Source organism: Hoplias malabaricus, chromosome 13, assembly GCF_029633855.1.
Source record: "Hoplias malabaricus isolate fHopMal1 chromosome 13, fHopMal1.hap1, whole genome shotgun sequence".
Lineage (NCBI taxonomy): Eukaryota > Metazoa > Chordata > Actinopteri > Characiformes > Erythrinidae > Hoplias > Hoplias malabaricus.
Window position 1 is genome coordinate 18,546,102 of NC_089812.1, and position 25,585 is coordinate 18,571,686.

Genomic DNA, 25,585 nt, shown 5'->3' on the forward strand with positions numbered 1-25,585 from the left:
GGGGGGGGGGGGGTTACAGGACCAGCTCTTTACCCTCGCTAGGATCCTGGAGGGTGCATGGGAGTTTGCTCAACCAGTCTACATGTGTTTTGTGGATCTGGAGAAGGCATTCGACCGTGTCCCTTGGGGTATTCTGTGGGGGGTGCTCTGGGAGTATGGGGTACTGGGCTCTTTGTTACGAGCTATCCAGTCCCTGTACAAACAGAGCAGGAGTCTGGTTCGTATGGCTGGCAGTAAGTCCAACTGGTTTCCTGCCTCAAGTGGAGGAGTTTAAATACCTCTGGGTCTTGTTCACGATTGAGGGAAAGATGGAGCGTGAGATTGACAGGCAGATTGGTGCAGCGTCAGCAGTAATGCGGGCTCTGTACCTGTCCGTTGTGGTGAAGAGAAAGCTGAGCAGAAAAGCAAAGCTCTCGATTTACTGTTCAATCTATGTCCCAACCCTCACCTATGGTCACGAGCTTTGGGTAGTGACTGAAAGAACAAGATCGTGGGTACAAGCGGCTGAAATGAGTTTTCTCCTCAGGATGTCTGGACTCTCCCTTAGAGACAGGGTTAGGAGCTCGGACATCCGGGAGAGACTCGGAGTGGAGCCGCTGCTCCTCCACGTTGAGAGGAGCCAGTTGAGGTGGTTCAGGCATCTGGTTTGGATGACTGCTGGACGCCTTCCTGGTGAGGTGTTCCAGGCATGTCCAACGGGGAGGAGGCCCCGGGGCAGACCAAGAACATGCTGGAGAGACTACATGTTTCGACTGGCCTGGGAACGCCTCGGTATACCCCTGGAGGAGCTGGAGGCGGTGGCTGGGGAGAGGGAGGTCTGGGTTTCTTTGCTCCGACTGCTTCCCCCGTGACCCGGACCCGGATATCAGGGGGTTAAATATATGCATATTTTTACGCAAGTACTTATTTACATATCACAGTTTCAGCATGAGATGCTACATATGCACATTTCAGGCCTGTTTTTGTGCGTACCCACCCTTTATAAATGAGGCCCCTAGAGCAGGGCTCAAACTCACAGTTGCACCAACGTGTCACTACCTGTTGCACCAACATATTGTCCATTTAAATCAATTTCAATAATTTTTTTCCTTCCTTTAATTTACCTGTATTTGCCTCCTAACATAGGAAATACATGTAACACACAGGTAACAACCGCAAAATACATGTAACTGTCACGCCCTCGTCTCATCATGTCTGTTTTCCCCGGCCATGTGCTCATTTAGCACATGGCTATGTTTGTTGTTGTTCTAGTCCCTTAAACAAACACAATTTGTTTAAGGGACAATGTGCTCCTGTCTCCGTGAATGCGGTGCCCGGCGCTTCTGTCTCCGGGAAAGCGGCGCCTCCAGCCGCTTCTGTCTCCGTGAACGCGGCGCCTCCAACTGCTCCTGTCCCTGTGAAGGCGGCTCCCTCAGCCGCTCATGTCCCAGCGAAGGAGGCTTCCACGGCCGTTTCTGCCCCTGTGACTGTGGCTACGGCTGTTTCTGTCCCTGTGGCTTCGGCCGCCTCTACACTAGTGCCTGTGGCTTCGGCCACTTCTGGTCATGTCCATAGGTCGGCCCCGAAGTCTTTCCCCAGAACTGTGCCCAGGCTGGTTCATCAGACTTCCCCACAGACATTTGCCAGTCCTGGGCACCCCCATGTTATTTTGGTTCCCCTGTCTGTCCCTGTCCTGGTCCCTGTCTCTGTCCTCGTCCCAGTACCTATGTCTGCCTTTGTCTCTGTCCCAGTCCCTGTCACTGTGTTTGTGTCTGTTCCCGTCAATGTTCTGGTCCCTGTTCCCCTGCCAAGTCCCCTGTTAGTCCTGTCCAGGCCCCATTTCAACCCTCGGTCCTGTCTCCTGTCCAGCCCCTGTCTCAACCCTCTGTCCTGTCCCAAGTCCCGTCTTCTGTCCAGTCCCCTGTTAATCAAGTCCAGTCAGCAGTCCTGTCTCCGATTCTGTCCTCTGTCTTGTCACAAGTCCCTTCTCCTCTTTCAACTCCTGTCCAGTGTCCATTTCCATCTAGTCTCCTGTCCAATGTCTAAAACCCTGTCCAGTCTCATGTGTCCACTCCCGTCCCGTCTAGTCCTTTCCAGTCCAGTCCAAGTCCTGTCTCATTTTCCCTTTTTTCAGTCTCTTGTTTCGTCTCCTGTCACCCCACTTTGTCAGTCTACTGTCCTGTCCCAGTTCCAGCCCCCAGTTTCCAGTCCTGTCAAGTTCCCAGCTCCATTTCCTGTGTCTGTTCCTGTCCTGACCTGAGTCCAGTCTCCCATGGTTCCTTGTCTTGTCTTAGTCTGTCTTTTTTTCCGTGCTCTCTCCTGTGCCAGCTCCTGGGGGGTCTAGGTGTACGCGCCCCAGGAGTTGCGCGTTCAGGAGGGGGCATCTGTCACGCCCTCGTCTCGTCATGTCTGTTTTCCCCGGCCATGTGCTCATTTAGCACATGGCTATGTTTGTTGTTGTTCTAGTCCCGCCTTTGTTCCGCCTCCTCATCTGTGTCATTTGTTACCCTGCCCCCTTGTTATCTGTCTCAGGTGCGTCTCATCTGTGTTTTGTATTTAAGTCCCCTTCCTGCACTTCCTGATTGTTTGTCATTCGTTCTTTGTATCGTGTTGAGTCAGTTATGTTATCCAGTCTGTCCGTATCTCTAGTTTGTCTTTATTCTTCTTCAGTTCATTTAGCTCCTTTGTCCATGTCTCTGTTAGCTCTTTGTTAGTTATCTTGTTTTCTAAAGCTCTCTATTTGTTGTTCTTTTGTAAATTAAAGTTTATCTGTGTTTTAGCAAGTGCGTCCGCTCTGTCAGTCCTCCCCTCGTGCCTGACAGTAACCATAAATAACAAATGCATTATGTATAGACTGTTACAAGCCTATTCAAATGCTCTAAAATCCCTGAGTAACACGTTACAATGCCATGGTATAACTTTCAAGGTAGTTATTTGGTAGGACTTTGGCACTGGTTACAGCTGTTTTTAGGTTTTAATATTACTGAAATTGGAATTTAACATTTCAGAATTACTGCATAATCTAGATAATAAATTGTAAATTTATTATTTGTAAAAAGTGTGATTTGGTGAGGAATAGTGTATTTACATCAAACCTGAATCTTAATTACTTGGCTGTCATCTCATACAGATTAAATTATGCAGAACATTAATAGAAATTCATATTTTAAAATTTGTCTGAGCTTTTATTAAATGTATTTCTTCACCAGAAAGAATAAAAGTTAAGAAGCTTACTGAGTGGAAGAGATATTTTATTTACTCACAGGCAGTCCAAATGTGTTGGGCAGTAATAGAATGCTGGCACCTTCTGTTCATACTTGGCTTTGGCAGCATTGTTGCCGGTGGAGGCCATGAACTTGAAGAAGAAGGAGAAAGAGATGCATATTTTTAAGTTTTGTAACTGAGATCACATGCTCATTACTTTTCCACACAAATTCAATAATCAAAATCTGTATTCAGAATCTAGCACAGTTGATCATTTGGCTAAATGCAGATTAAGTTAAATCCAGACAGGCCAAAAGAATTCACTGGGACAACATGCAGAATGTAAATGTGAGTATGCTGAGGATAACATATTCAGCTTGCTGAATTATTTGAACCAGAATTTGCTGAGATCAGGCTTGTTTCACAGTGAGTGACTAGGACCAAAGTGAGCACCATGATGTATTTAACTGACAAAGGCACAAACAGTATTCATATTTTCACTAAACAACATCACCTTCACTTGTAATTACACGGTTTAATCGTTTGAGACCTGAGGATAATAAATGTTAAAGTTTTGCAAGTGGAATTTTTGCCTGATACAAGACTTCACAGTTCAACAATCTGTGATCATTGTTGCCTGACAGATCTGGACTCGAGGCATGCCAGTCAAATATACACAATCTGTCTTTATGAAGCCATTTTGTTATAGCATGTAGAGAATGAGGCATGGCATTGTCTTGCTAAAATAGCCTTGGACTTCACAGAAAAGGATGTCATCTTGAGGGCAACATGTCTTTCTAATTTCCCATCAATTCATGCCCATACAATGAGAGATTTTGGCTTTTGCACCCATCGCTGAAATTAGTCTGGATGATCCCTTCTGTCATTAGCAGAGGTAACCTGTTTAAAATTTTCAATTTTTTTCCTGAGCTCACCCTTATAGTACAGGCATTTGGTTTTTTTTCTCTCTCTCTCCCTCTAATTCTGTCACACCCTCGTCCTGTCATGCCTGTTGTCCTCGCCATGTGCTCTCTTTGCACATGGCTCTGTCTGTTGTTGTCCTTGTCTCCTCCCATGTCCCGCCTTTGTTCCGCCTCCTCGCCTGTGTTTCATTTGTTACCCTGCCCCCTCGTTATCTGTCTCAGGTGCGTCTCGTCTGTGTTTTGTATTTAAGCCCCCTTCTCTCACTTCCTCTTGTCGGACATTTCACCATTGTTTTGTCAGGTTCCAAGTCAAAGTCATGTCGTTTTATGTCTTACTCTTTCCTGGTCATGTCGTTTCGTTTCGTGCTGTTTCCTAAGCCATGTTTTGTTGTTTTGCTCTTTCCCAGTCAAGTCATATCGTTTCGTTTTGTGTTGTTACCTTCCGAGTCAAGTCATTTCGTTGTATTTTTTTGCTTCCGTAGTCTTGTTACTCAGTCCAGTCTGTTTGTCCCTCGCTTCGGTTCATTCTCTGTCTGTTCTCTTTCTTCTGTCTCTTTAGTCTGGGTCTCTGTTTAAGTCTTTTTGTCCTAGTCTGCCTGTCTTTGTTTTGTTATCTTTTGTTTAAATAAAGTAATCTGTGTTTTAGCAAGTGGGTCCGCCTCCGTCAGTCCGCCCCGCGATCCTGACACATTCAGTGTGTCATTGTGCTGAAGAGCTCATGCTGAGTTGAAGCCTTAATAAAAATAAATAAATAAATAAATATTCACTCATAATTCTAAGTACAGCAACTAGAAGACGAAGAGGAACACCTCCAAAATTGGTCCTAAACAGAGTACTAAGTTGAACCGCGCAGCGCAGACCAATTGCCTGTGTAACTGATTTGACAGCACTGTGCGACCCAGTGAACAGCGTGGAGAGAATCAATTAGCAGTCCGTCACACATTTAAATAATTTCATAAATGTTACATTATGAAATAATGGACATCCAATGCACTTTTACAGAATGGTTTAAAGCTGAAACTGGTTACAATATCTCAACAATAACATAAATATTAGCTAAATGTTAGAAACTATGGCAAATCCAGTTTAATGTCTTAATGTAATTTAGTACATACCTGCTAGAAAAGGCTTCTGGAACAAAAAATATCCTTCCAATGTGATTACTAAGGTAATTACACATGTTATTACATGTGTGTAATTACATGAGAGAGAATATGTTGTTACAACTATGAAGATCCACTTATGTAATTACAAAAGGCAAAACTCAAGTTGATACATATATGTAATTACATAAGCTATACTACTGTAATCCATCTGTAACAAGTACAAATTCATCAGTAGTTACACTGTTGTTGCAAATGTTGTTCATGTGTAACTACACAGTTATTAGATACACTTTATATTAAGTGGGATCTTTTTGGTCAACATTCAAAATCATCTCACTCTCTACAGAATTTTGACAATACAGACTTCCAGGACATTACAGTGGGGATCCTCTTTTGTAATGACAGTTTGGCCTAAAACCACGCATCATCTCAACTAAACACTTCAAAAGTCAGAATCATCCTAGAAGATAATGGATGAACTTACCAACCCACCTCTCCTAAAATGTTGACCGGAATTAAACTAGCAGTTTTGTTGATTTTAAAGCAGATTTTCAGTATCAACTATTTAGACTTGAATTTTTTTTAGATTTTAAGAAAATGTCACCATGGTTACTATACTTATGGAATTCAAACTCCTTTTATCCACTTTTTCATCTCTCTACATCTCCTATTGACATTTTTAAAGAGAGCTTACTGGAAAGGGACATTTGTCACATGGTATTAAAAAAATCAAAACACTCACCTCCACCTCAGAGGTCTCCCATGGGTCGAGTAAGACAGATTTGACCCTGCTGATCTGAGGAATGTTGCGGTGGATGCCTGTGCAGCTCTGACACACGAAAACACCCAAGGTGAAGGATGCCCACTCCGGGCCTGCAAAGCACAGTGCACAAGTCTGAATGAATAAATTTAGTCGGAGCACATACAGCACAAAAAGCACTCTTAGCACACATGCATTAACCCTAACACCCCTGGCCAGTTTTCATGTCCTAACTAGGGCTGGGCGATATATCAACATGTTAAAAAATATCGAGATAGAACAGAGTGGGATATGGAGTGAGGCTAGAATCGCTTATATCGATATGTTAAGTTTTTAAAAGTCTTCTACAGGGCCATTCTGTGCTCTGCTCAGCTTGTCTGCTTCGCTCTGCTCACAGCCCCACCCCCACCCGCGTTCTCTCCCTCTCTTACACACAATGGAGCTAAGTAACACACAGCGGTTCGGTTATATGTTAATGGTTCCAATTTTACCGGTCACATGAGTAGCAGAAATGGTTATCTGCAGGGAATGCAAAAAGGAGGTAGTATCAAATTACAGAAGTACTCCCAGCCTATTTCACCAATTACAACAACAGCACAAACTTGAATGTAGCAGAGGTGCTGCTGCTACTGTTCTGAAGTATTCACATCCTAGTACCCCTAAACCAGTTCAGACAGCATTGCAAACTTCATTAGCTAACGCTGTGCCTTACGAAAAGTATGAAGTGGTGTGGTATTACTAAAGCGGTAGTTTACAACATAGCAAAAGGATATGTTCCCCATCTCAACAGTAGAGAAAAAGGGCTACAAAAGGCTGATTAAAACGTCTGACCCACGATGCAAATTGTTCAATCACAATTTCTTTGCAGAAGCGCTGCTTAACATGTATATTTAAGTCAGACAGACCCTTTCCAACCAGCTCACTAGAGTAAAGAATTTTGCCTTAATGACAGTCAAGTTGCATTGTGAGCTTGACCATCTGCTTTATTGAAGATTGGGAGTTTAAAAAGTGTGTCTGCAGATGAGCTAATCCCAGAAAACCACACTGGGAGCACATAGCAATAGCATTTACATTGTTCTTAAAAGCACTTTATTACAGATACTGAAAAATTTATTTGTTTGAATTTATTTTAATTGTGCTGAAGTACATGTCAAATTAATTAATTAATTTTTCTGACATCTTTTTTGCTTTGCTTTACAACTGAATTTTTTCAATGTACAATTATGGAAAATTAATTAAAACCTTTTTCATAAACATACATGGACATTTGATATTCATGTGAATATTGAGAGATGAGCTAACACAAAAAACTTAAAGTTCTGTTTATAACATGTTCATAAAACATTTTTTCACATTATTTTTCACAACATATATCATATATTACCATTCAACTAAATATTTATCGAGAGATTACTTTTTTGTCCATATTGCCCAGTCCTACTGATGACTGAAAGATGGAATTTTTTTTTTTTTCATTCAGTCTGTTTACATGTTTTGTTATTTGCACAAAGTACTGCATGTACAGTATTACACACAGGAGGAAGCCCTTTGTGAAGTCTGCTTCACAGGAAACAGGACTTTTCAAAGAACAAATGAACATTTTGCTATTTTTGCTCTGAATGTTTTCTGTTTACAGTTTAATAGCACAGCTATGAGTCTTTGGTTATGCAGGAAAATAATTATTTAATATATGCCAATAGCTTATTTTTGAGCAATGTCTTATGTACCTCTACAGATGAATGTTAATAAAAGTTCCTGTGTGACATTTGGGACATGTAGCTTTGACTCAGAAGTGACTTTTTGTTATATTGAGAAATTATTTTTGGTCCATATCGCCCAGTTCTAGTCCTAACCAACAGCTCTGAGACAGGAGGTGTGTTCTTTCTTTCTCCCTGTGTCTTTCTTACCTGCATGCATGCACACACAAACAAACTAAATAATGATCTTTCGCTGACGTGCATGCATATACACACACTCTCAAACGCTCTAGGGATGGGCAGTATCCATATGTTTCATACCATCTCTAAATATTAAGAAGGTATAAGTTAGTACCCTGGGGGTGCACTGTCAGGCTGGGTGTGCCTCATATCACAGTGTGTGAGAGTTCAGCTTGGCAGTGCACACAGACAAATGTGATGATGACAAAAAAGTCTCAAAACACACATATGTAGAGGACAGTGCCTCATAACTGTAAAGTCAAGTCAAGTGAAGGATCTTCTAGGACTATTTTGTCTGTTTTTAGCTTAATTCCTCTTTTAACCCAAACTCAGCACTAAACTAGTAGCTTCGGTGAGCTACTGGCTTGTGTTTTTTTTTTTTTTTCATCCACCTATTTTCAGAGTGTGACATCACCAGTCAGTGAGCCCCTATAGTGCCCCCCTACATGTGGCTCTCATATGCACATAAATTAATTTTATTGCCTTGTACTTCGACACAGGACAGAAATTTGACACACCATACACACATTTGACAGATAAATACCGCCCCCATTTGAGGTACCAACCACATTTTTAAATACCACGATAGACAGTGTTACCATTACACCACCCAACCCTAGTGGAAATCCAGATTTTCCACCAGGCTCTTACAGATCTTTCAGTAGTTTTGTACTTAATATTTGTTTTGTAGTAAAAATAGGATGGTTTTATTAATTTATATATTGTCATTTTTGAAGCAAAGCAAACCCTACATTACACAAAGCCTTTTGCTGTATATGATGAAATTCAAATATTCTATCTACTCTTGACACAAAAATAAGCAAGCATATTTAAGATATATTTAAAAAATAATAATCATAATAATAACAATTGAGGCCTTGTTGTGGCAGAAGGGGCGTGTGTGGTCTCATGATTTGCAGGGCTATGTCATTGGGAGCTGTTAGCTCCCAGTATGGTCTCCCAAGGTTGAACAGGTCTAGCGTGAAGATCCTGACAAACATGATCGAAGAAGCACCCCTATGAAAATCTTGAAAGGATTAAAGTGTACCCTGCCCAGGAGAGGGTTACTGAAACCTACCACTGGAGCTAGGCCTGGGGGTAGTGTCCAACAGTGAGCACCTTGTGGCTGGGCAGCCCACATAACCCGTAGGAAGGGCAGTGTGGGAAGATCATGTGGGCTCACTACCCACAAGATTCAGAGTTGGGGTGCGGTGCAATGCCCATCGGGCACAGAACGGGGGAAAAGGGGCCCCTGGTATCGTGGAACCTGGCAGCAGAAACTGGTTCTTGATACGTGGAAAGTAACCTCACTAGGGGGGGCAGAGGACTCTGTCCGGATGAATTTCGACAGAACTTTTCATAGGTTCTGGAGGAGGTAGGGGGAAAGGGAGTCTGAATGGACCCTATCCCGGACCTCCATTGTGGAAGCAGCTGCATATAGCTGTGGTCAAAAGCTTGTCTTGCCTGTTATGGCGGCAAACCAAGAACATGTTGGTGTACAACGGGGGGTGAATTCTCAAGGAGGCTTTTCGGGCTTGGCTGGCTCAGGGAACTTTCGATTCTGCGGACGGGTACAAGCAAATGAAAAGGGCTGCAGCTGTGGCAGATGCAGAAGCAAAACCCTGAGCTTGGGGAGAGTTTGGAGAGGCCATGGAGAATGGCAGCCTCAAAGAGGTTCTGGAAAACACTCAGACAGCTAAGGAGGGGGAGGGGGGACACTATCCAAGCTGTACTTAGTAAGGATGGTGAAACTCTGAACTCAAATGAGTGTATTGTTGGGCATTGGAAGGAGCACTCTGAGGAACTCCTTAACCTGAGAGACAAGCCTCCTATGCAGGAGGTAGGGCCAGAAGTGTCTGGGTTGCTGTATTCCATTTCCTTGGCTGAAGTCACTGAGATGGTGAAAAATCTTTGCAGTGATAAAGCCCCAGAATGAGATTCACCCAGAGTTACTGAAGGCACTCGATACTGTGGGGTTGTGTTGGCATACCTCTATAATATTTTATGGACCTCAGGAACTGTGCCTTTGGATTGGCAAACAGGGGTGGTAGTTTCTATTTTTAAAATAGGGGACCGGAGAAAGCATGGCAATTATCGTGGCATCACACTTCTCAGCCTCCCTGGGAATTTCTATGCCAAGGTGCTGGAAAGAAGAATCCAATAGTCAAACCTAGGATTTTGGAAAAATAATGCAGATTTCAACCTGGCTATGGAACAATTGACCAACTCTTTACTTTTTCACAGATGATTGAGGACGTGTGGGAATTTGCTACTCCACTCTACACATACTTTATAGATTTGGTCAAGGCATATGACCGTGTTCCCCAAGAGATTCTGTGGGAGGTGCTTTGTGAGTATGGGATGCCAGGGTCACTCCGATGAGCTGTACAATCCTTGAATTCTCAGAGTTTGAGTTGTGTTTGCATCCTTGGCAGTAAGTCAAGCTTCAGCTATGTTTGCATCCTCGGCAGTAAGTCAAGCTTGTTCAATGTGGGCATTGGACTCCCTCAGGGCTGTGCCTCGTCTCCACTCCTGTTCCTAATGTTCATGGACAGTGTGGCGAGGCATAGCCTGGGACAGGAAGGCTTCCATCAAGGGGCTCAGCGGTTGGTATGCAGATCAGCACCTCCAAATCTGAGGCCACAATTATCTCCTGGAAACAGATGGCATGCTCCCTTCAGGTAGGGGGTGAGAACGTACCCCAAGTGAAGGAGTTCAAGTATATTGAGTTCTTGTTCACAAGTGATGGGAAGCAGGATTGTGATGTTGACCATAGCTTAGTTTCAGCATCTGCAGTAATGTGGTCACTGTACCGGGCCATCATGGTGAAGAGAGAGCTGAGTCATAAAGCAAAGCTCGCAATTTACCGGTATGTACCCACTCTCACCTATGGTCATGAGCTCTGTGTAATGAACAAAAGAAAGTTTGCGGATATAACCAAAATGAGCCAACGGGTTGCTGGTCCATGATCAGGTGAGGAGTTCAGTGATTAGGTGGGAGCTCGGAGTAGAGTCACTGCTCCTTCGCTTTGAGAGGAGTCAGTTGAGGTGGTTTGGGCGTCTAGCAAAGGTGCCTCCTGGACGCCTCCCACTGGAGGTATACCAGGCACATCCAGCTTAAAGGAGGCCCGGAGTAGACCCAGGACACACTGACGGGATTATATCTCCCGGCTGGCCTGGGGATCCCCCAGGAGGAGCTGGTGGAAGTTGTGTGGGACAGAGACGTCTGGCTTCTTTGTTCGCCCTGTTGCCACCAGGACCCTGAAATGGATAAGTGAAGATGATGGTGATGATTATAAACTGTGAAAACAATAGGATTCTTAAACATGATGTGATTAATTCCTTCGTCAATTTAAATAAGTATTGTGCTGCATTATTCCTCATATATTTAATTTCTTCTAATCTAGGCTGTTGTCACAAGGTGGGTGTAGGGGAGGTCAAGGAGCAAGGAACAGGAAGGACGTAATCGCAGGAGACCTTAATAATAACCAAAAGGAAACTAGACAGAGGGGCTAAACAAGACTATTTAACTCACTGAACAAAAACAATACAAAGACCTAAAAACATAAACAATGAACACTAAACAAAGCTAGACATTAAACAAGAACTGAAAAGAACAAAGGGTTTAGACACTAAAAAGGCTAAACACAGAAACTAAACAAGAACAAGGGGGCTAACACTAAGTAAGGCTAGGGACCAACCAGAACGCTAGTTCCTTCCATTAGGGGGGTGGAGTAAAGAGCAGTCTATAAGAGATTGGTGTGCGAGTTCAGATGAGAGTGGGAGTGTTCAGTGGGAGCACAGAGTCAGGGAGTGTAAGGGTTGCTGAGGGATGAGGGGTGCGGACTGACGGAGGGCGGACGCAAACGCTGAGAACACAGACTTTATTTACAAAACAAACACAAACGAACTAGAACAGGAAGCGAGCATGAAACGGGCGTGAGACGAAACAAGGGGAACGAGCAGGAGAAACGAACACGAGAGACGAGCAAGAGACACGAAGAACACGGCGAACATACAAAGAGCAATCTAAAGAACTATGAACACGAAACAAGTAACAATGTACACCGCGAACGAAACATGGAACAAGGTACAATGAACGACAAGAGGAAGTGAGACGAGAGGGCTTAAATACAATAACAAACGAGAAACACCTGAAGACCATAACGAGGGTGACGTAAAAGAGGCGCAGACGAAGGTAGAGACAAAGGCGGAACAGAGGCGGGGCATGAACATAAACAAAACAAAGCCATGTGCTGAGAACAGGAAAACACGAGACGAGACGAGACGTGAGTGTGACAGATGCCCCCTCCTGAACGCGCAACTCCCGGGCGCGTTACCTAGACCCCCCAGAAGCTGGCGCAGGAGGGAGCACGGAAAACAAGACAGACAAGAAAAACAAGGAACTGTAGGAGACGGGACTCAGGACAGGACGGGAACAGACAAGGGAAATGGAGCTGACGTCCACGGAGGCAGGGGGACCTGCAGCGACGACGTCCACGGAGGCAGGGGGACCTGCAGCGACGACGTCCACGGAGGCAGGGGGACCTGCAGCGACGACGTCCACGGAGGCAGGGGGACCTGCAGCGACGATGTCCACGGAGGCAGAGGAATCTGCGACGTCGTCCACGGAGACAAGAGAAACTGTGACGACGTCCACGGAGGCAGAGGAATCTGCGACGTCATCCACGGAGGCAGGAGAAACTGCGACGACGTCCACGGAGGCAGGAGAAACTGCGACGTCGTCCACGGAGGCAGGAGAGGCGGGCGTCGCGCTTACGAAGACAGGAGAGGCGGACGCCGCACTCACGAAGAGAGGAGCGGCTGGCTGCGCCGCGTTCACGCTGAGGGGAGCGGCTGGCTGCGCCGCGTTCACACTGAGGGAAGTTTGTGCTGCTCGCCGGGCTCGCGCTGGAGCTTTAAAGGTTTTAGGGGGTTTAACGGGCGCACTCACGAGATCCCCTAGAGGTGCGCCCCTGTTAGCCTCTCCTCCGTCGTCCTGAGGCTGAAGGCTAACAGCCCCTACCCTTAACCCCCCCCCCAAAATTTCCCCGGACTTGAGGGGGCAGTCCTTGGGAGCAGAGTGTCCTGCGGAGATGTCCTCGAGAGTCGATCGGGAGAATCTGGCTCTCAATAGTTCACTGAAGGTCTCCACTGTAATTTGCAGGGTTCTCTCTCCCAGCACACGATCAGCCCACTGCAATGCTATCCCTTAGAGAAGGGATCTCATGAACATTACCTTAATGAATTCACGTGGTGCAGGGACCGTCAGGTAATTAAAATACAGGTGGCACTGGAGCAGGAAACCCTCAACGTTTGAAGTCCCCTCAAACTCGGAGGGAACTCCCATAACGGACGGCAGGGCAGCAGGTTGATCCCCCACCTTCACCGCCAGAGACTCCTGGACTTTCCTGAACGTCTCTTCGAAAAAATAGTCCATGCTAGCTGCGTCCTCTTTAGGGTCGTTCATTCTGTAAGGGTTGCTGAGGGATGAGGGGTGCGGACTGACGGAGGGCGGACGCAAACGCTGAGAACACAGACTTTATTTACAAAACAAACACAAACGAACTAGAACAGGAAGCGAGCATGAAACGGGCGTGAGACGAAACAAGGGGAACGAGCAGGAGAAACGAACACGAGAGACGAGCAAGAGACACGAAGAACACGGCGAACATACAAAGAGCAATCTAAAGAACTATGAACACGAAACAAGTAACAATGTACACCGCAAACGAAACATGGAACAAGGTACAATGAACGACAAGAGGAAGTGAGACGAGAGGGCTTAAATACAATAACAAACGAGAAACACCTGAAGACCATAACGAGGGTGACGTAAAAGAGGCGGAGACGAAGGTAGAGACAAAGGCGGAACAGAGGCGGGGCATGAACATAAACAAAACAAAGCCATGTGCTGAGAACAGGAAAACACGAGACGAGACGAGACGTGAGTGTGACAGGGAGTTTGGACAGAGAGTCGACTCAGAATGTTGAGTTCCAGAAAGCGTAACAATAAATAAATGATAACAATAAGATTATATTATAATAAATACAACGTCAGGACAGCAGATCAGTAAAGGTAATAATGAAAATATGTGAAAATCTGAGTTTTATAAAAGGAAAGTAAGGGACAAAAATGAAGAGACTGCAGCAAGGTATTCCACAATTTTGGGGTCGAAAAACGGTACAGGATCTACCACCTATGGAGAGCAATTTAAATTAAGGAATGGACAGAAGGCCAACATTAGAAGACCTAAGTGAGTGGGTTGGAGAGTATGGATGAAGGAGTGCAAGACCGTGCAGAGATTTGTAGGTGAGTAATAGAATTTGAACTTTATACAAAGTAAGACATGTAACCAGTTTAGCTGGTATCGTATAGGAGTAATGTGGGTGCACTCTGAAAATGACTCAGCGCATTAGTAAATACAATGTATAATAAAAAGTTAATTAAACATAAACAATCAAGTCTGTTACATTTATTTCACATTGTGAGTTCTGTGAAATGAAAAACATTTAGGTGCATTGTTTTATCCTTTTTGAACACACCATTTTGCATCAGAGCAACATCTTAAAAATGTTGAGTTGTGCCAACTAAAATATCTGAGCTGCCTGAATAATTCAAAGAAGAGAATATTTCATCCCTCCCCTTCCTTGACATGGGGATAAGGTAAGTTGACTGCATTTTCTTTTTATTCCATTATTTCATTTTATGTTTTTGACTATGTAACTTGTGTTCTTATTTTACAAGTGAAAGCTAACAAGCTTAGCGTGTATGCTAGCATGGATAATGAATTAATTAAAGAAAGAGCAATATTCAAACACATGGAGATGTCGCTTCCCGGTTTGGACACATTCTTTTCAACAGTCAAAAATGTCTGAGTGGTTGTGTCTTATTTAGTGTGTGTATGTGTGTGTTATTTTACAACAGCCACAGATCTGATATGATATGTGGCTAATTCCAAGATAGTAAACAATCCTAATAATCATGTTATACAGAATTATTTAATTATTTTACAGCATTTTCTTATTTAAATAAATCAAATTTATTCAGTGTCAGTCTGAAGCAGTCTCTCGCCTGTGGCAGAATCACAAATCAGTTGCTACTCTTTCAGTACAGCACTACAAGCCCATAGAACATATTGTATAGAGTACTATGTAGGAAGTGGGGGCTATTTGAGAGCCCTTATACAGTTAATAAATTCCATGGTTTTCATGATTAAACTGAGGTGCTACAGTTCCTAATTTAATTCAGATTCATATGTTCTTTCATAGGGTTTGCAAAACCACTCACACTTATGCTGGTTTGATTAAAAAGTGATTTCTCAAACATTTCATAATGCATTGGTGCTGTAAAATTTGTGCAGACATAACCCCATAAATTGGAAGAAGTGCTCCCTATCAGTAGTGTAAATACACAATGTGAGCAAGAGTAAATCACATAATATGTTTAGTTATGTGAAAGTGTGTGAATGATCTTCTGGTCTGTTTATGACTGTATGTCATGTAGAACAGACAGCGGAGGCTACTGGGGAGAGGTTACTAGCACTTACACACAGTAACTTGTTGGTCTAAAAGTTTCTCCTCCTGTCTCAGGATCCCTCTTCTCCCCTCTGTCACCACTAGGCAAAAACTGGTGAATGACAAGCTCATTTTCTTTCAGCATTTACTGACTGAACCTGTCCTGCCAACGCAGAAACCTTTGCCTGATCTGCTTTGATTTTATTTTTCAGACGGTCATCTTGACAACGACTCATGTGAAGAGGAATTTTAGATGCAAGCAAAACATGCAAAGCATCTTTAGCGGCACTATTAGACATGTGCTGTGACTTTCCAAACACTCGTTTGATGCCTTCTAATCCCCAACTCCCATCTTCGTTGTGACTGGTGCATTTATTACAAATTTTTCACATTGCTCTTTCAAGCCATCAAAATATTGGCTTATACATCCAAGCATCTCATCTATTGAAACTTCTGGAGGTGCAGAACCATGTTTCTCAGTAGTTGGTCTTTCAACATCTTCAGAAATTGTTTTCTTGCATTTCAACTCTGCCCTGCTCCATTATACGTAACACAGAGACAAACACACACAAAGTGAGAAAGTCAAAAAGGGAGGGTGAAAAGATAAGACTTGCTGAGAGAGTCTAGAAGGCCATTTAAAGTAATAAGATGTGCAGCACAAATGAATTTACCCCCCCTTTTCTACACACTATGATGGGAAAATGGATACTAACACCAACGAGTAATGCTGATAATGATAACCCAATATATTCAGTAAGTAAATATACTAAGTAATCTTGATTAAATATTACTAATAAACTATATGAAACATAGGACATATTGTGCTTGTGACCTTAAATGACTTATTACATTGTGACCCAGGGCATGACCCAGGAGAAAACTGTAGGACGGGGGAGGGGGGGGGGTGCTGAATATTGCACTTCTGAGTTTAGATTAGAGAATTGGGGTCTCTAGATTATGGTTATATTATAAGGTTATAAACCAATGATACACAGGCAGAGAAGAGACAAACAACTCTGAAAGAGTTCACAGTAACCTAAAACAAAGTATAACAGAATCAGAATAAAATATATAATTAATATGAAATTAATCACTTTCCAACAATGTTCTGTCGTAGGATTTGCAAAACCACTCACTCTTATACTGGTTTAATTAAAAAGTGATTTCTCAAACATTTCACAATGTATTGGTGCTATGAAATTTGCAGATTTAAATGCAAAAATAAAATGCTCTTAAAGCATTATAGACTGCGACATAGGCATAGTAGACAAATTTTCCCCTATATTTATTTGGAATGTTATTGCTCATTTAAAATGTGGGGCAGCCTTAGAACACGTGTCAAGAAGCCATTCATCACAGTTAAAACAAAAAGAGGTCTTATATTTTAAATGTCCATGTTGTACTTTAAGTACAGTTTCCACCCAGGTGCTGAAAACACAGTCCTCATTCATTATGTGATTTCAAAACTGAAATTTTACAGAAGGGAACGATGAATCTGTTTAATACAGGGGGTGATCTTGATGAGGAGGACAGAGTTGAGGCTGAAAATGAAGAAACTAGACAATTGCTCAATATAATTGAAAATAATTTAGCCCACCTGCTGCTGAAATTGGAAACTTTATACAAGGTGGAAGAACTAAATTTTATTTCTCGCTCAGCTTCCAGTCCAGTAATGAGATATTTTACAGTCATGTTTATACAAGCACAATTGTCAGATAAATGAACCAGTAATTTCAGAGATTTCTCTGTGGTGGAGTGAACAGAATATGTGCTTGATGCCAGGGAGAAGAGAAGCTTCGAGTATGTACCTATTCTTAGGCCTTTACATGAAGTTTTGAAAAAAAAAGAGGTCCAGGATTTCATCACCAACAGTGAGAGGAAAGTACAAACCAACGCTGAAACTCAATGCATGTCATTTCATGATGGCACATATTTTAAAGCCAATAAATTGTTATCAAGACATGGCCCAGCCATTACTCTTATTTTGTACCTGGATTAATTTGAAATCTCTTATCCACTTGAACCATTCAGAAAAAATAAAATAAAACAAAAAATCACTTCTGTGCATTCTCTGCAAGACTGATGATATAAAGCGATTGGGATATGGGGGAGTGTTAGAGCCCCTACTTAAAGATCTTCTGAGCCTAGAAGAAGAAATTTATATATCATCTTTAAGCAAACAGGTCAAAGGTACTGTGTTTTGTGTTATTGCAGACAACCTCGGAGCTCATCCATCCATCCATCTATCCATTATCCACCGCTTATCCGGTCCGGGTCGCGGGGGAAGCAGTCGGAGCAAAGAAACCCAGACCTCCCTATCCCCAGCCACCGACTCCTCCGGGGGTATACCGGGGCGTTACCAGGCCAGTCGAGACATATAGTCTCTCCAGCGTGTTCTTGGTCTGCCCCGGGGCCTCCGCCCCGTTGGACATGCCCGGAACACCTCTCCAGGAAGGCGTCCAGGAGGAACCAAATCAAATCAAATTTATTTATATAGCGCTTTTCACAACTGTTGTTGTCACAAAGCAGCTTCACAGAATTCCAGTAAGACAAAGATTTGACATGAAATGTAAAAACAAATGTAAAACCCTCAAGTGAGCAAGCCAGGGGCGACAGTGGCAAGGAAAAACTCCCCCAGCTGAGGAAGAAACCTTGGGAGGAACCAAGGCTCACAAGGGGTGACCAAACCACCTCTGGTCAATCTACTGGTGATGATAGTTAGTAGTCCATGAGAACTTCAGTGTAGGGACAGCTTCAAGGCACTTGGTGGTTGCTGGAGCGTGGGCAGCTGGTCTGAAGCGTGGAGGTCATCGACAGTCATCCATCAGTGTCCAGACAGACAGGTGGGCAGTTGTTTACTCGGAAAAATGTAAAGGGATGGAATTAGTTTTGAACTGTTTTGTGTTTGTAAAGTAGAAAATATGAAAATTTCCAGAGTGTGGCTAATGACTCCGGCAGATCTGACTATGAAAGCTTTAACTAAAAGGAGAGAACCAGGAGGACACACAGACACAGGAGCATCCTGAAACACTGGCATCCCTCCGCTCCACCGTCAACAAACCTGAGTGATCGCGAGAAGCGGCGGGACGACAGCACCAGCGTCTCAGTTTACTATAATTCCCTGTGTCCATGGACCCCCCGGATCTGCCGCCTTTATCTATGGGGGAGCATTAGCTACTAAAAGATAAACTAAACAAATGTGTTTTTAGCCTAGATTTGAAGATTGCGACTGTGGTTGAGTCCCGAACATTTTCTGGAAGATCATTCCAGAGTCTGGGAGCTTTATAAGAAAAGGCTCTTCCCCCAGCTGAGGCCTTCTGAATTCTGGGAACAATTAAAAATCCAGTATTCTGTGATCTGAGTGAACGTGGAGGCTCATAATAGGAAATTGTATCTTGAAGATATTTAGGAGCAAGCCCATGTAGAGCTTTATATGTTAATAACAAAATTTTGTAGTCAATGCGGAATTTAACAGGCAGCCAATGAAGTGATGATAAAACTGGGCTGATATGTTCAAATTTTCTAGTTTTAGTGAGGACCCTAGCTGCAGCATTTTGAACTAGTTGAAGTTTTCTTAAATTGCTGCTGGTGCATCCTGACAGTAGTGCGTTACAGTAGTCAGATGCCCGAACCAGAACCAGATGCCCGAACCACCTCAGCTGGCTCCTCTCGACGTGGAGGAGCAGCGGCTCCACTCAGAGTCTCTCCCGGATGTCCGAGCTCCTAACCCTGTCTCTAAGGGAGAGTCCAGACATCCTGCGGAGAAAACTCATTTCAGCCGCTTGTACCCGCGATCTCATTCTTTCGGTCACTACCCAAAGCTTGTGACCATAGGTGAGGGTTGGGACGTAGATTGAACGGTAAATCGAGAGCTTTGCTTTTTTGCTCAGCTCTCTCTTCACCACAACAGACCGTACAGAGCCCGCATTACTGCTGACGCTGCACCGATCCGCCTGTCAATCTCACGCTCCATCTTTCCCTCACTCGTGAACAAGACCCCGAGGTATTTAAACTCCTCCACTTGAGGCAGGATCTCACTTCCAACCTGGAGAGAGCACTCCACCCTTTTCCGGCTGAGTACCATGGACTCGGACTTGGAGGTGCTGATCCTCATCCCTACCGCTTCACACTCAGCTGCTAACTGGTCCAGCAAGAGCTGGAGGTCCCGGCTCGATGAAGCCAACAAGACCACATCATCTGCAAAAAGCAGACATGGAATCCTGAGACCACCAAACCGGACACCCTCCGCCACTTGGCTACGCCGAGAAATTCTGTCCATAAAAATTGTGAACAGAACCGGTGACCTCGGAGCTCAATCAATAGGATTTGTTGAGAGCTTCTCCAGTTCAAATTTCTGCACGTTCTTTCTTGGAGAATGGTCACAGTTCCAATTAAGTGAAGTTAGAAGAGGAGAGTTTTCTACTACGAAAAAACAAGAATACAGAGTGCATTTCCACACTGCACAAGAGACTACAGGTGTTTCTAATTGCTATGGAGTGAAAAGACAGTGCCCACTAACAGAAACATTAAAACATTTAAGGTCCTGATTTGTTGCATGACCATTTTGAAGGAATTGTACCCTTAGAGTTAGCGTTGTGCCTTAATGTTCTAAATCAGGGCAAAGTATTTCACTCTTGAAGACCTAAAAATAATCACAGTTTTCCCATATAGGTGGGCAGATAAAAAGGATACACCACACCCTGTTCCTCTGAATTTTGCTTCAAAACGAACTGTTGGCAGGAATGCTGTTACAACCCAGTCTATGGTTGAGCCGTAACAGAATGAGTTGTGTGTTAGGATTAATGTATGGGAAATGAAAAAATGTAACAGAGAAGAGAATGTGGACAAAAACGTGGACGAAAAAGGACACAAACAGAAACACAGAATGGATCATGAATAGAATGTATATTGTAGATGAGGTATGTACAAAGAGACAAACACCAGTGAACTTCAGGATGGCCTTATGCCGACAAAAATAACAAACTAAAGCCCCAGCTAACTGACCTAAGTGAAAATAAAAGGAAACAAAAGACAATGTCTTACCTCACTCCCTAGGTATATACAAAAACACACACAAAACCCACTCTGAAAAGAAACGGCAGCAAACTCTACTCTGGTGAAATATATACACACAGTGTTACAAAATCTTTACAAAAACAAATCTAACGTCAGTAATCAAAACGGAGCAAAACAAACTCGTAGTTGAAGTAGGAATATCACAAAGTCAATACCAAGAAACACACAGTGTGTTCCCGCCTTGCACCCAATGATTCCGGGTAGGCTCTGTACCCACTGCAACCCTGAACTGAATAAGCGGTTACAGATAATGAATGAATGAATGAATGAATTTCAGAACATCAGCATAGGTTTCTTGAAATTTTCTCCCAGAGACTTATTCCGAAACATCATTTCCTGGAATACTATCCACAGCTGATAAAGAGATTTGGTCCACTTGTGTCATTGTGGACAATGTGTTTTGAAGCAAAACATGGCTTCTTTAAGCGTGCTGTTCGACCTACCCACAGCTTTCGAAACATTCAACTGTCACTCTCAGGGAAAAATCAGTTGATGCTTACATTTGACCTACACGCAAGTAATGTCCAGCCTTCTTTACAGGTCACCAAGCTGTCAACTGTGCGTCTTAGTGTACTGAAGGAAGACATTAAGGAAGCACTGGAAAACAGATTTCCTGGTGAGATGTGTGTTTGGCGCAAGGAGTCTGTTACTTTGGCACAAGTTATTCAGTTGGAATGATCTTGGCTAATGGTTCAACAGGTGGACTGCCAGATTTTGATTGTTAAAAATTGTTGTTGCAGGAAGGACAACTTGCTTTCACTGTAAAATGCTTAAATGTATGGTATACAGAACCTCTTAAAAGCTACGAACTTGAAACTACAAGAACAGTGAAATGTACTCTCAGTAAAGTTTTAAATATTAAGTAGTAGTTTGCGTGATTGAGGACAAGCCTATTTCCCTCTTGGTTCAACTACTTAGCTGACATTCACCTAGGATGTCATTAGGATTTTGTCACAAAGCAGGTGTAGGGGAGTGTCAGGGTGGTAAGAATATAGAACCAGGAACGGAGGTAATTACAGGAAACTTTATAATAACCAAAAGGAAACTAGACAGAGGGGACACACAAAGACTACTAAACACACTAAGCAAGACTATTAACACACTGAACAAAAAACAATACAAAGACCTTGAAACAGAAACATTGAACATAAAGCAAAGGGCTAAGCAAGGATCAGACAAATACACACTGAATAGAAAAAGGGCCTAAACACTTCTAAACAATTCTGACCAGAAGCATCACACGTCTTGCCATTTAGGAAAGCTCAGAAACAGTAATCTAGCCTTCAGCCTTGCCCTTGTCAAAGTCCCTCAGATACGTATGCTTTTCCAATGCCAGTGTTTAATGCAAGTTACAGGAGAAATGTTTGGTTCCATGAGTAGCCATATGCCAGTCAGAGGTGTTATGCTTTGGCTCTTCTGTTTTTGTATATATGAAGGTGTGACAGGTAATCTGAGATCATGCCTTTTCAGTTTGATGCTGCAATGTCTCAGGCCGCTAAACTTCAGATTCTTCATGACCATGACATTCGTAAACTGGAATTACCTTCTGGAATTTCAGAAAGAGTGGATGAACTTCAGTCTGTTGTGAGAGATACATTTAAGATTGATGGTTATTTAACTTTGCACTTTAAGGATGTTGATTTTGGAGAAGAGTATATTTCTCTGATTTCAACATGTGACATCAAAGACAAAGACACAATTGAGATGGTTTATATTTTAGAACCCCCTGTTGTCACCTTGAATAATATGGAAAGCCCCTGCACAAGTGCAACAGAAAGTTTCAGTCAGCATCTCAATGATAGGTAATTATCTGGATCCCAAGACACAGTAATTCCCTCATCACCTGAGCATATGACGAACTGGTCTCAATGTTGGCCCATTATTTCCAATACCTCGCTTTACATATGACACAGAACTTGTGCTTGTATCAGGCATTGAGGCTTTCGAGAAGAATGGAATTCTACTCAGCCCTACTGTGATCCTTCCTGACATCCTTGAAATATTGGCTGAAACCATCTTTCAATATGTTGCATATCCTACAAGTGTGATGTTAAACCATGTTGCAGAAGCACTGATTCAGAAGCATCCTTGCCTTAAAGAACCAGGTATGTTTAATGGATATTACGGATGGCAGCAAAGACTGAAATATAAAATGGCCAATTACAGATGCAAGCTTAAAACACTTGGATGCCCAGACCTGCATGTGAACTCTCTCAAAATGAAGCCCTCACACAAGGCAGTTGCAAAAAATGTAAAGAAGCCAAGAAAATGAGAACTGAACTATTTGCCACCGCACACACTGGGAGAAACAGAAGGAACTTTGTAGTAAGTCAGACTGGAACTCTTAGGTGACGTTAAGAAGAAGAGTAACTTGTATATCATCAGTGAAAAAATGGTAAGGACCTTCTTGATTCACAGGCACGAAGTTGTCATCTTAGCCCCACCTGTTGCTGCTTTTAAAGAATGCTGGCCTGCCCTTTTTGATGCAGTGCAAATGAGGGCCTTAATAGAATACTTCACTGGTTCTCAAAATTACCCGTCATAGGTGTTGTCTTGTACATTTTAGTGTTTCTCATAGTGGGTAAAAAAAAAAAAAGTAAAAATTGTAAAAAGAGGTGATAGGAATACATTCAGTGCTAAATGAAAGTTTTTGTGTGTGTGTGTGTGTTTCAGATTTGTGAAGAGTTCAAAGAATAACCACAATCAGTCTTGAGTCAGTTTTCATGGTTAAGCTTGATCACTATACCGCGAAAGTAATGGACTTAGTCTCTTCAAGACAGGGGCTGCAAAAACAAAGATTCAGCACATCAAGGATACACTTCAGGTACTATAGTTCTATACTTCGTATAAAAATCCTAAAATCTAGATTCAGTAGACTTTTAGCCTTGCAATGGATTATTTGTGGTCTTTATCAGGACTCAGTGTAATATCAATGTACTAAGAAAAACAAATGTTGTTTAACTACTCTAGCAGGCTCTAGTAACATTTTAGTGAGAGAAAAAGTAGAATTAACTTACTATACATAATCTCTTTCACACATAGCTCCAACAGGCTTCATTTCCAGATGCTCATGCAGTGATGGTGTGCTGCTGTGCCATGCGAGATCAGCTGTGCACATTTTGCACCTAACGCTGTTCCTTGAAGGCGTTAATGTAAAGTGTTCCCATACTTTTGATGACTTGGGTCGTACATTTTTCTCTCTGCTTGTGCTAACATTATCCTCTGCTGTGACTGCCTCCGCCATTTTTCAAACCCTTCTTCCAGAGTTCGTCACGTGTAGCAACTGTACCTATGTGTATAATAACTTAGACCCAACTAATCGATTATTAAATTATTTGCCAACTATTTTAACAATCGATTTTAATCGATTAGTTGTTGCAGCCCTAATTGGAGTGCAGATTTACTTTATAATAACTTTATTATTTGTTTAATATGTTGCAGGACAAGATTGAAATTCACAGAGAAATTGCCATCTGTTGACTTATAGTTTATCTAGGAGAAAGGAGGAGGATCTCTTGAAACAATGTTTGGTAAGTAAATTACAGTAGTCTCTTCTGTAAAGGGGAGGTTCACATTTGTTCTGAATATTGTTTGCACATTGCATTATAAAGTACTCACACACAGTGCACACATACTCGCACACAATGCACATCATACTAAGCACACACACACATGCAACATACACACTCAGCACACTCTAACAAAGCACACACACAGCACATGATGCTGCCACCAGGTCGATAGTGGGGATGGTGTGTTCAGGGTGATGAGCTGTGTTGCTTTTACGCCAAACATAATTTTGCATTTTGGCTAAAAAGTTCGATTTTGGTTTCAGAACCCTTTCCAGAACCCCTTCTTCCACATGTTTGGTGTGTCTCCCATGTGGCTTGTGGCAAAATTTAAACAAGACTTTTTATGGATATCTTTGAGAAATGGCTTTCTTGTTGCCACTCTTCCATAAAGGCCAGATTTGTGCAGTGTACGACTGGTTGTTGTCCTATGGACAGACTCTCCCACCTCATCTGTAAATCTCTGCAGTTCATCCAGAGTGATCATGGGCCTCTTGGCTGCATCTCTGATCAGTCTTCTCCTTGTTCAAGATAAAAGTTTAGAGGGACAAATCTTGGTACATTTGCAGTGGTCTGATACTCCTTCCATTTAAATATGATTGTTTGCACAGTGCTCCTTGGGATGTTTAAAACTTGAGAAATCTTTTTGTATCCAAATCTGGCTTTAAACCTCTCCACAACAGTATCGCGGACCTGCCTGATGTGTTGGTCTTCATGATGCTCTCTGCGCTTTGAATAGAACCCTGAGACTATCACAGAGCAGGTGCATTTATACGGAGACTTGATTACACACAGGTGAATTCTATTTATCATCATCAGTCATTTAGGACAACATTGGATAATTCAGAGATCTTCACTGAAATTCTGGAGTGAGTTTGCTGCACTGAAAATAAAGGGGCCGAATAATATTGCACGCCCCACTTTTCAGTTTTTTATTTGTTAAAAAAGTTTGACACGTTCAATAAATTTCATTCCACTTCACAATTGTGTCCCACTTGTTGATTCTTCACAAAAGATTTTAATTTTATATCTTTATGTTTGAAGACTGAAATGTGGCAAAAGTTTGAAAACTTCAAGGGGGCCGAATACTTTCGCAAGGCACTGTATGTGTGTTGAGCCCTCTGATGTTCAGATATTGACTAATGACTGTGACTGCTGTGCCAAATTCAAAACATATTAGGTTTGCAGATGATACTATAGTAGTGGGCCTCATCAGCAACAACAATGACTCCGCATACAGAAAGTAAGTGAACCTGGTGTAATAGGAACAACTTGTTACTGAAGATCACCAAGACAAAATACATTATTGTTGAATTCAGGAGGAAGCTCACAGCACATACTCTACTTACAGTCCATGGCAGCATAGTGGAGTCAGTGAAAAGCACCAAGTTTCTGGGGGTATTTTACAGTTGACCTGTACTACTGTACTACTAAGCTACTATTTTTTTCATAAGGAAAACAGGGCTCTCAAGCACCCGTTCCCCTGCTGTAAGACATAGTGCCATTGTAATTCT

The 25,585-nt window shown here is 42.7% G+C and overlaps 1 protein-coding gene across 2 annotated transcripts in view; it reads right to left on the reverse strand.

Annotated features, from left to right (window-relative positions):
• The window catches only part of LOC136664864 (arf-GAP with dual PH domain-containing protein 1-like), a 328,730-nt gene that overhangs the window by 218,345 nt on the left and 84,800 nt on the right, over positions 1-25,585 (reverse strand). For both annotated transcript variants that reach the window (XM_066642324.1, XM_066642322.1), the window contains exons 2-3: positions 5,955-6,085; positions 3,243-3,334 (exon numbers count right to left, since the gene is read on the reverse strand). In XM_066642324.1, the coding sequence (XP_066498421.1) occupies positions 3,243-3,334; positions 5,955-6,085 (223 nt within the window). The remainder of the gene's footprint in view (positions 1-3,242; positions 3,335-5,954; positions 6,086-25,585) is intronic.